We start from the raw sequence: 11,397 nt of genomic DNA on the forward strand, positions 1-11,397 counted from the left end.
ATCATGCAATACTTAAAGTAAATACTAATCCAGATTACAAAATTATCCTTCAACGGTACTTATCTAAAAATATGAGTCATAATCAATTATAACAACTTATATACTAACATTAAAAAAAAAAATTGATAGTATTGTTTTACTAATATGAATAAGTGTTGATGCAGGTAAGTCCCCATGCAAAGCAGCTAATTTACTGGTTGTTGCACAGAGATCCCAAAAACAGATTGGGTTCACTGAAAGGAGCAAATGAAATTAAGTGCCATCCATTCTTCAGGAATATCAATTGGGCTCTAATTCGTGACACGGTAACACAATATTAAACTTTAGTGGCTACAATATTTACTTTAATTTTGTGGTTAACTCTTTGATTATAGCAATTTATATATATCTTTATAGAAACCTCCTGAGCTTGATGCTCCTATCTCACCGGAAAATGATGAAGAAATCGACCCTGGTCTAGAGGATCTACAGAAAAATGTTTTCTGAAAGGTCTTTTTTAATTTATAATCTTTTTATGAACATTTTGTGGTTATATTATATACTTTTATCATTATAGTGACTAGTTATTAATTAACATATTATCTTGTGGTATGTAGGTTTAAAAGTATGGTAGAGTGACATTCAAGAAACACTTGATGAGTGTTTGCGATTTTGAAAAATTGATGGAATTTCAATTTCTTGCTTCAGTGTGGTGTTAAGTTTGATTATGTTATTCATTGTAATTTATGAAATGGAGATACTATTTTATTTTTGGTTTGTGGTGTTTAAAGTTATTTGCAATCCAATAGGGATTACGAGTCAGTAGTAGAAATTCTTATTCTTGTATATTATTAGAATAATATCATCGAGTCAATTAAAATATGTAATTTCAAAATTAAACAAAATAAACGCTTGCAGTGAGATCTGTACCTGTGTTTGATTTTCTAGATGATTGGAACAAAGCCAATGAATTGAACGCTCGTTTAATTTTATGCAAAAAGTTGTAAATGTTAATCATGTAAAAAAATTAAATATTTTTAATAATTTTACGGTACAAACTCAATATATATATATATATATATATATAGATCTCATGAATTGTCGATCAAACATTTTCCTAACCAATTTGTACCCTAAAATTAAATAATTGTATTAACTTAATCATTCATTATGCATTAGTTATAACATAAAAAACTAAGTCGGAGTAAAGGAAAAAATAAATCTCATGTGCATTATAATATATATATATAAATTAATCCACAATAAAATTCTCACATTTGAGTGTTTAATTGTTTTATAACTTTTGAATGTTAATACTTAATAAACACTAAATCTCTTTTAACTTTTAACACTTAAAAAACATTATCAAATGAGTTCCTCTGATAATTATAGTATTATATTCAACAATGCAAAAAAAAAAAAATATTTATTATGTAAGTCCCACTAAAAGCAAAGAAAGACATATTTTTATAGTTACTGATCTTTTATATAATAGAAATGATTTTTTGACATCAAATTGACATCAATTTGAGACTTATTTCTCTCTCCTCGAATTGCACATATTTTTTTTAAACAATTAATATTAATAATTAATAATGTTATTTGTTAGTATTTGATTGAGAGGGATGATCAAACTCGCAACCTCTCTCTCTATCATGTGATTCTCTAATTCTTCAACCTCAATCACCAAATCAATTTTATATCTCTTTGCATCCTCTCATTTGAAAACTAATGTTCGATAGTCATATATATAAGAGCATCTTCAAATGAGTAAGCTTCCTCTTTACTACACCACTTTAAAGAAATTCATTCACTTTTTATTTAGTCCCTCATAAATTCTAAAATCAAACACATTACAATTGAAATTGTATTATCCAGTCCCTTATTTTTTAATAAATCAAACGCACTCTTAAAAATTCACGATAATTTCACATTTTTCTATTAAATTAACTAAGATAATATATTTTTTTCCTTCTAATTGTGTTTATTTTAGCTTTCCTCGACTACCACCAAATCAAAACATTTACCTTTATTTGAGATGTTTTAACCACTAAAAATAATTTACTCCACAATAGAAGCAAAATGGACACATTAATTTTGAACATTGTAGACATCATATATCTTTTTCAATTATTGTCATATGTATAATACTAAGAAAAGAGAAAATAATTATTTTAGTTTATAAACGAGTAACATTTTTTATTAGTATTTTATAGATCAAATCAACTCAAGAAAAATACATTTGAGAACTACATATATATATTTGTTTTCTATCTTTAGATGAGTCAAAATCGATTTTAGAGGTGTAAAAATTAATTTTGACATATGATGGTACTATCAACTAAAATTGATTTTCTTCAAAAAAACGATTTTAACTTGAATGTATAAATTGTAGTTTTTGAATCTAAACGTAATTTTAATACTAAAATTTATGTTCAACTCCTCTATAGGCAAATAAACACAAACACAAACTATTTTATGTTTAACTCATTTTTAACTCAAATAAAATTAATGTGTCAATACAAACCAAACACACATTAGTTTAACTAATTAAGTATTCATTTAAAAACTTACTGAAGAAACATTTTGATATATTTTTGCAGTGGTAATACATCTAAATACTATATCCTATTCTAACATAAGCTCACACATTAAAAAAATTGAGGTGGCACTTGCTTAAATATTTTTGAAATATTTAATTTCCTTTTTCTTTAATAATCTATTATCACCAATTAAATTATGTTCTTCAAAATTTAATATTTGAATAAAGAAATAAGTCCTACGCATTTTAAATTATTTACATTTTCTTTAAAATACTTTAAGAATAATGATACAAAATAAAATATGAACGCCAAAATCACATGATCCCTCTATTGTTAAAACATGTATATGTTTTTTGACTGAAATATAGTTATTATTATAATTATTATAAAGAAAAAAGTTATATTATTAGTATTTTTCTTAAGGAAAATTATTATTAGTACTTGAGAAAAAGAAAAACCTCAACCAGTTGAGCAATCATGAGTTTACTTCCCACCGACCGCATCACTTGCAATTCATAGTATAATCTTCCATTTGGTTTCACTTATTTATGTACTACACAATACATGCATCAAAAAGGAAATAAATTAAAAACCAAGTTGAAACGACGTCGCTGCACAGCGGTCTATACTCTCCAATTTTATAGTAGCGGTTAATTAGGATCTGACGTGTCAGATCCAACGGTCAAAAATAGAACTCTGTAAAGGCTCAGCCGTAGGATCGAATGGCGACTCACAACGGTCTCTTTGACTCGGCTCACTCGCTCGCTTCATGGCTCAAACTCTCTCTCTCTCACTCTCACCTTCTATCTTTCTCTCGTCTTCCCTTTCGTTCTCTCTTTCTCTCTCTAAAACACACAAACCCTTTTTTTTCTCACTTTTCGTTGCTTCTTTCTCTCTCTGCATAAGTATTAACATAACATTGCGTTCATCTCTCTGTTTGTTGCTGTGGCCCTTTTCGTCTTTTTACACTCTCCCTTTTTCCAAATCCAATCACACGGTCCATCTCTTCCCACGTCACCTTCGTCTTCTTCATACCCTCCCCACCTTCCCTTTCTGCCTCACCCCTTTCTTTTCTCTTTCACTATATAACCATTTTTTCACCCTTTTAGGGTTCCGTTTTCTCATTCTCAATCAAACTGCGCCACTCTCTTCAATCTTCTTCTTCCTTCCATGTTTTTTTATACTCCCTTCTCTCTCCTTCAATCTTCAATTTCATCCACGCTCGCTATTCTTCAGGTTCGAATCTCTCTCCGTCTGATTCCCTTTCGTGTTTTTTTTTTTAAATTTGATTTTCTGTAATGTGTTTGTTGTTTAATTGTTACTATTAATATTGTTGTTGTAGTTGTTGATTTGAATTTGTTTTTTTAGATCGGTTAGGGTTTGTTTGATTTGTGGTATTGATTTTGTTAGGGTTTCATTGAGATCTGTTCGTTGGGGGTTTGAATTTTTTAAATTGAGTTCCCGAACGCGCTTTTTGGCGGCAGTTTGGTGTTGTTTGTTATGTTTGATGGCAATTGAGAAGAACAACTTTAAGGTGTCTCGGCTTGATTCTGAGTGTTCGCCTTTGAGTAGAGATACCATGTCTAGTGATGAAGATGATGTTCGGCATGCCGAATCTGAGGATGATGATGATGAGTTTGATGATGCTGATTCTGGTGCTGGGTCTGATGATTTTGATTTGCTTGAATTGGGTGAGACTGGTGCTGAGTTTTGTCAGATTGGGAATCAGACTTGCAGTATTCCATTGGAACTTTATGATCTTTCGGGGCTTGAAGATATACTTTCAGTGGATGTGTGGAATGAATGCTTGAGTGAGGAGGAGCGGTTTGAACTTGCTAAGTATCTTCCTGACATGGACCAAGAGACTTTTGTTCTAACCTTGAAAGAGCTTTTTACTGGTTGTAACTTTCAATTTGGGAGTCCTGTTAAGAAGTTATTTGGTATGCTGAAAGGTGGCTTGTGTGAGCCAAGAGTTGCCCTTTACAGGGAGGGCAACTATTTTGTTCAGAAACGGCAACATTATCATCTGTTGAGGAAGCACCAGAACACCATGGTTAGCAATCTTTGTCAGATAAGAGATGCTTGGCTCAACTGTAGGGGCTATAGTATTGAAGAAAGGCTCCGTGTCCTGAATATTATGACCAGTCAAAAGAGCTTGATGTGTGAGAAGATGGAAGATGTGGAGGCTGATTCTTCAGATGAAGAGTCCGGTGAAGGTATGTGGAATAGGAAGAACAAGGATAGGAAAGATGCTCAAAAATTGGGTCGATTTCCTTTCCATGGTGTGGGCTCAGGTTTAGAATTCCATCCGCGAGAACATTCAGCGAGTATGGAACAAGAGAAGTCTGTCAAGCAAAACCCTAAAGGTATACTCAAGCTGGCTGGTTCAAAGACACATTCAGTAAAGGACCCCACAGGTATCTTGTCTTCTGCCTACCATCCTTTCGATATGAACCCCAGGCTTAATGGTTCAGCTTCTGCTCGTTCTCAACATAATAAGTCAATTGGATATGATTTGGGGTCAATCCGCGGGAGGAGGGATCAGTTGTGGAATGGCAACAATGAGGAAGACATGTCATTTGGACTAAACGTCCATCGAGATCGTAATACATTACGTGGCAGCTTGATGGACAAGTCTAGTGCTCCGAGAGTGGGAAAGAGGCACAACCTTCTGAGAGGGGATGAGATAGAGGGCAACAATTTGATGGGCCTGTCTATGTCTTCAAAGACTGATCTACGTGGGTACACAAGAAATCCAACCCAATCCTCTGATATGCAATTGTTCACAGCAAAGCCATCTTCTAAGAGAGGTTCCCACGATTATCCAAGGAAGGCCAAGTATGCAGAAAATGTTCAACAATTTGTAGGAAGTGATCAGACGAAGTCAAGAATGAGGGGTTTCCAGTTACCACTTAAAGTTGATATGATTGACCCATCAAACCATGATGAGCTTTTCTGCAACAAAACACCAGCACAGGAATTTGGGATGGATTCATTGATTAAATATGATGATTGGAATCCAAAGAACAAGAAACGGAAAGCAGAGAGAGAGTCTCCTGATCTCAGTTATACAGCTTATAGGTCTTCCTCACCACAGGTCAGTGATAGACACTTATCCTCTGACTTTAGAACAAAATCATTGCAAGAGAAGATCAGAGGGCCTTTTGTACAGAATGGAGGAAAAGATATGAAGTCTTTGAGGGGTAGTCATATGCTCGTAAGAAGTGAAGAAACTGAATCAGATTCATCAGAACGGTTGGATGATGATGAGGATAATAATCCTTTATTGCAGAGCAAATTTGCTTACTCAATCGGTACAGCTGCTGGTTCTCTCACAAAATCATTGAAGTCTCATTTAGATCCTAAGAAGGCCAAATTCGGTAGGACAGATATGAAGGCACATATTATAACACAATCCAAAAAGAAAGGTGGCTTTTCAGAGCAAGCGCAGATGCATGGTGCAGAGAATTACCTTTCAAAAAATGCAAAGCAAAAGAGTAAAATAATCAATGGCGGCCCTTTTCGTAACCCCGCTGGTAAAATCATTGAAGAGAGCTATCCCTCAGGATCAAATATGCTAAATGTTGGCGATAATGATTGGAGACTGTCATACAAAAGCAATAATGGCCGAATACAGAGGGAACCCGTTGAAAGGTTTGACATGCCCTCATCAACTGCGTATGCTGCTGAGCCAAAGAAGAAAGGGAGAACTGGCCTTGATCATTCTACTATGAGGTCAAAATATTTGCATGATTATGGTAATGATGAAGATGACTCACTTGAGAATCGGTTGCTAGGGGATGAAAATGGAGTTGGACAGAGCAGGTTTTGGAGAAGAGGGCAGAAAAATGTTGCATATAAGGAAGAGCATATTGAAAGATCTGAGGCACCATTACTTGGTTGTAACTCAGCAATGAAGAAGCGAAAAATGAAGTATGGTGCAACAGATTTTGGTGGAAGAGATGAAGATGTCAATCTTCTTTCAAGCAACCCTCCCAAGACAGATGATTTACCTTCTTCGAAAAGAAAGTCAAAGAAAAAAGCAGGGGCTGAGATGGTTATTGCTGAAATGGAAAATTCTGAACTGCTTGTTACTGATATGGGGACAGCAGACATGGAACTGGAAACCAAGCCACAGAAAAAGCCATTTATTTTGATCACACCGACTGTTCATACTGGATTTTCATTTTCTATTGTACATCTTCTTTCAGCAGTCCGCATGGCAATGATTAGTCCACCTGCAGAAGCCAGTTTAGAGCCGGGGAAACCTATAGAACAGCAGGACAAAGTGCCAGAAGACAATCTCAATGGTGTTCTTTCTAGTGATAAGGTGGCTGCCAATGGTGAACCTGCTAACCAATCGAATATGTCATCCCTTACTGTTCAGGAGATTGTCAATCGTGTGAGATCAAACCCTGGCGATCCCTGTATTCTTGAGACGCAAGAGCCATTACAGGATTTGGTTAGAGGTGTTCTGAAGATATTTTCTTCGAAAACGGCACCTTTGGGAGCAAAGGGTTGGAAGGTACTAGCAGTTTATGAAAAATCTACCAGAAGTTGGTCATGGTGTGGCCCAGTTTTACATAATTCATCTGACCATGATACCATTGAGGAGGTGACATCTCCTGAAGCTTGGGGCCTTCCTCATAAGATGCTTGTCAAGTTGGTCGATTCCTTCGCCAATTGGTTGAAATGTGGTCAGGATACTCTTCAACAAATTGGAAGTCTCCCTGAACCACCCTTGGCATTGATGCAAGGCAACCTTGATGAGAAGGAAAGGTTTAGGGACTTGAGGGCCCAAAAGAGTCTCAACACCATAAGCCCAAGTTCAGAGGAAGTTAGGGCTTATTTTCGCAAGGAGGAAATTCTTAGATACTCAATTCCAGACAGAGCATTCTCATACACTGCAGCTGATGGTAAAAAGTCTATTGTGGCTCCTTTGAGAAGATGTGGTGGTAAGCCAACATCAAAAGCCAGAGACCATTTTATGTTGAAACGTGATCGCCCACCACATGTTACAATTCTCTGTCTAGTAAGAGATGCAGCTGCTAGGTTGCCTGGAAGTATTGGTACTAGAGCAGATGTCTGTACATTAATTCGAGATTCTCAATACATTGTTGAAGATGTCTCTGATGCACAAATTAACCAAGTAGTTAGTGGAGCCTTGGATAGATTGCATTATGAACGTGATCCTTGTGTACAATTTGATGGGGAAAGGAAACTGTGGGTTTATTTACATAGAGAAAGAGAAGAAGAAGATTTCGAGGATGATGGTACGTCATCCACAAAGAAATGGAAGAGGCAGAAAAAAGATGTACCTGATCAATCTGATCAGGCAGCAGTAACTGTTGCTTGTAATGGGACTGGAGAACAAAGTGGATATGATTTGTGCTCTGATCTCAATGTCGATCCATCATGCACTGAAGATGATAAGGGAGCAGTCCAACTTCTGCCCAATGATACAAGGCTGAATGCAGAGGATCATGTTGTTGTCAATCCTGTTTCTGTAGAAGGCAATGTTTGTGAGGATAATTCAATGGCTTGGGAGACTCTTGATTTGAATCCTACTCGTGAGTTATGCCAAGAAAATTCAACAAATGAAGATTTTGGTGATGAGTCCTTTGGGAGAGAAAGGCCTGTTGGACTACTAAGTGCGAGCTTATTGTGAAGAATTCTGCAGGTAGTTCTATACATCTATTGTATCATTTTTCTGATTGCTCTTTGCTGTTTGGATGCATGATTATATATATACGACAACACCTTTAACAGTACTTTAAAATTTTAAAGAGACATTGGAGGAGAATTTGATAAGTTTTGATAAGTGAAGTTTGAATATTGTTCTCCTATATTTAATTAATTCTCTTGTGCCGCCTTTTATTGAATTTGGAGTATCTATTAATACATGTCATGCCAGTGGACTTATTGCATAGAAAATACATGTTTCTGCAGGCATCGGTCCATCCGCATTCAAGAGTTCAATACCCACTGGTTGTAGCTGTGCTTGTGTATAATGCAGTGCAGTATCTCTGTATATTGATTCGGTCTGAAAGAATAGGATAGAATGTGATCTTGTTGAAGATCATGGAATCTGGTTAGATTAGCTGAATGTTTTTGTGGCTTTACTTTTCATAAATAATAATACTTTTTGGTCTCGATATAAAATGATATCATTTTGCTTCTTGTGTGATGGATCAAGAAGCTCAAGCGGCGCTATTTATTGTATTGATATCAAATTCCTTATTTTATGTGTATATATATACACGGTTCAATTAAGACATGATGTTGGTAGTACATCCAATAAATCTGTCAATCGAAATGAATAGGACATAATATTAATTACCTTTGTGTCAGTAGTGGACTCAGATGGAAAAGAGAAGGAATGTTTTGCTCTTTGCATAATGGAATATTTTTATGCATGGGAGATTTTTTTTTATTTAAAATATCAAGCTAAAGTTGTTTGGCAAATGGAAACAACAGTTGCTGTAAGTTAAAATTATAGCAACCTAACAAGTAACAACGGTGAGATGAACTATCCATGTTATTGCTAAGTTAAAATTACAAAGAAGATATAGGAATAGGTTCTTGATGATTGAAATAAGAAATATTTAAAATAAGCATACAAGAAACAATAAAATGTGAGAATTGTCTTTGGAAGAAAACCTATGGATGATTGTTAAGTGCATGTATAAAATGATTATTGAATTGTACATGGTAATCAAAATGTCTTTAGATTTTACAAATTTATTAACAAATAAATATGTCTAATTATCATTCGGCAGCTTATCCATTGGATACAGTAAATAAAAAAGTGGTCTTATGTAAGTTTCAAATCAATGTCATGTTAAAGTGAACTAAATTGTACCGGTGTAAGTAAAAATTATTTAATTCATTTGAAATATGAAGTGACAATCTTAGAGTTGACATCATATGATATGAAGTTTTTAGTGATGCATTTTTGAAGTGGAATCTACATACAAGACTATATATCATTTAATAGGTCATGTAATAACACCTCTATTAGTCAAAATTAAAACTGATGTGTTATATAATTTTTTCGAATAGTTCATAAAATTCAGACTATTTTAACTCATGCTACTAAATTAACTGTACAGCCTCTTTTTATTCATATTCTTGGTTAGTTAGCAATAAGGTATCTAAGTTTATCAATAGCAACTCTCTACAAGTTGGTGGTCCAGGTCGCGTAATATTCCAATTGCCATTTGTTTTCCACATGATAGTGTCGCAAACAATTACCGAGAGAAGATCAAGATCCCAAATGCCGCATGAAGTAAAAATTGTTTTTAAATAAAAACCCAAAAATAAGTACTTCCAATTCCTACTCCAAACTTGTTCCTTTACCCTACACCCAAGAGAACTATCTCTTCACATGTGACCAGGCTGTTGTACGAACACTTTTTCCCATGTTTTGGATTCGCCCTCTGTCTTTTACTCCTGCCGAAGTACCACCCATGTTTAGGATGATGAACCCCAAAGCAAAATACGTATTCTGATCAAGCACGAGAAGATGGCTCCATATGTTGGGTGATGTACATATTTCTTGTTTTGGTTAGTTACTTATCTGTTTGTGTGCTGCGAGTGTCGATGTGCAAAAACGTATCCCATTACTACATTGCAAAATTCATCTACTTCTTTTTAACTCTCATTTTCAGACTTCATTTCAATTATATGAGTTATGCTAACCATAATACAAACAAGCCAAAATCATATTACGTGCCAATCTCAGCTGGCAATTGCGGAAGCAAAACTAAACTATAAAACCCAGTCAAAAAAACTAAACTATAAAAAGGTAGCCTTTATACATATTCTGGCCTGCTCAAATAAAAACCCGTCATTTTTTTCCTCTATTTCCCAATAATAATAATAATAATAATAATAATAATAATAATAAAATTTCCCATAATAATAATAAATGAATATATCATTTTATGGAATTACATCTGAACAATATGCTATTTACAGATCGTCGAGTATCTTAGTTAATAGCGGTAAGAGGAACTCTGGAATCTCTTACTGATTGAGCAGCTTCATATGAACCAATGTGTTTAACATCTCCATTTGCTTGCTTCGAATATTTTGCATCCCAAAATGCCTTCAAAAGTTCCTCAAATGATGGTGTTCTTAGCTCTTCTATGGATGAAACGCTGGGTAGATTGAAGAGTCGTCTTGTCGGTGTTGAACAAGATGGTTCATCAACCTGTATGTCACATAGGAAATTCAAACAACATTCGAAATTAGAATCCAGCAAACAACAGATATTTTCATGGCAAAACAAATAAGAGGAGCGCTTGAAGTCTCTTTCTTACCATGTACTCATTGAGAAGACATTTCCCTGCATTTTCAGTTATCTCCACAATTCTGTGGTAATGACCACCCTTCAATTCTCTCAAGTCACCACAGCATGGTGTAATCATGGAATTCAAATTCCCACACGCTTCATGATCAAGTTGCAACGAATCTGCAAGCATTCAAACTTATAAGTTGACATTTATGGTTACAACTACTAATGCAACAATTATGCATAAATATAACTCCAGATACTGACGATCAATAGATGAGTTAATATCCTTGTTTGCTATTCCTGCATCTTCAAGTGTAGTTGACACAGCACTTGAGAATCGGGTACGTAGATCTTGATTAGCTTCCATTCCTCCCCTAGACACAAAGCAATAAGAAAAAGGGTTAACAAAATTTATTGTTTTTTTTATTTTTTTATCTCAATAGGCAATACAAAACCTACCGAACAGTAGTATCGACAGAAGCAGCGTTTCTCTTCTCTAAACTAAGCAATGACTCCTGAGCAGTTCTCCATTGTTGTGAACCTACTTCTGCCTTGTTGAGGCTGCAGTTGTTTGTT

The 11,397-nt window shown here is 34.8% G+C and overlaps 3 protein-coding genes across 5 annotated transcripts in view; 2 read left to right on the forward strand and 1 right to left on the reverse strand.

The window, feature by feature from the left end:
- LOC101496248 (phototropin-1) overlaps nucleotides 1–904 on the forward strand; it is a 12,663-nt gene extending 11,759 nt beyond the window's left edge. For both annotated transcript variants that reach the window (XM_004486999.4, XM_012715938.2), the window contains 3 exons: nucleotides 165–305; nucleotides 397–489; nucleotides 597–904. In XM_004486999.4, the coding sequence (XP_004487056.1) occupies nucleotides 165–305; nucleotides 397–486 (231 nt within the window). In that variant the 3' untranslated portion in view covers nucleotides 487–489; nucleotides 597–904. The remainder of the gene's footprint in view (nucleotides 1–164; nucleotides 306–396; nucleotides 490–596) is intronic.
- A 2,412-nt stretch (nucleotides 905–3,316) lies between these two features.
- On the forward strand, nucleotides 3,317–8,726 carry LOC101495370 (uncharacterized). The gene is made up of 3 exons (XM_004486995.4): nucleotides 3,317–3,758; nucleotides 3,933–8,202; nucleotides 8,472–8,726. The coding sequence occupies exon 2, from the start codon at nucleotides 4,030–4,032 to the stop codon at nucleotides 8,188–8,190; it is 4,161 nt and encodes a 1,386-aa protein (XP_004487052.1). The 5' UTR covers nucleotides 3,317–3,758; nucleotides 3,933–4,029; the 3' UTR covers nucleotides 8,191–8,202; nucleotides 8,472–8,726.
- A 1,690-nt stretch (nucleotides 8,727–10,416) lies between these two features.
- Nucleotides 10,417–11,397, reverse strand: part of LOC101495697 (kinesin-like protein KIN-5D) — a 6,501-nt gene continuing 5,520 nt past the window's right edge. For both annotated transcript variants that reach the window (XM_073366638.1, XM_004486996.4), the window contains exons 20-23: nucleotides 11,281–11,382; nucleotides 11,086–11,195; nucleotides 10,847–10,998; nucleotides 10,417–10,737 (exon numbers count right to left, since the gene is read on the reverse strand). In XM_073366638.1, coding sequence (XP_073222739.1) covers nucleotides 10,516–10,737; nucleotides 10,847–10,998; nucleotides 11,086–11,195; nucleotides 11,281–11,382 — 586 coding nt within the window. In that variant the 3' untranslated portion in view covers nucleotides 10,417–10,515. The remainder of the gene's footprint in view (nucleotides 10,738–10,846; nucleotides 10,999–11,085; nucleotides 11,196–11,280; nucleotides 11,383–11,397) is intronic.

This window comes from Cicer arietinum, chromosome 1, assembly GCF_000331145.2.
Source record: "Cicer arietinum cultivar CDC Frontier isolate Library 1 chromosome 1, Cicar.CDCFrontier_v2.0, whole genome shotgun sequence".
Classification (NCBI taxonomy): Eukaryota; Viridiplantae; Streptophyta; class Magnoliopsida; order Fabales; family Fabaceae; genus Cicer; species Cicer arietinum.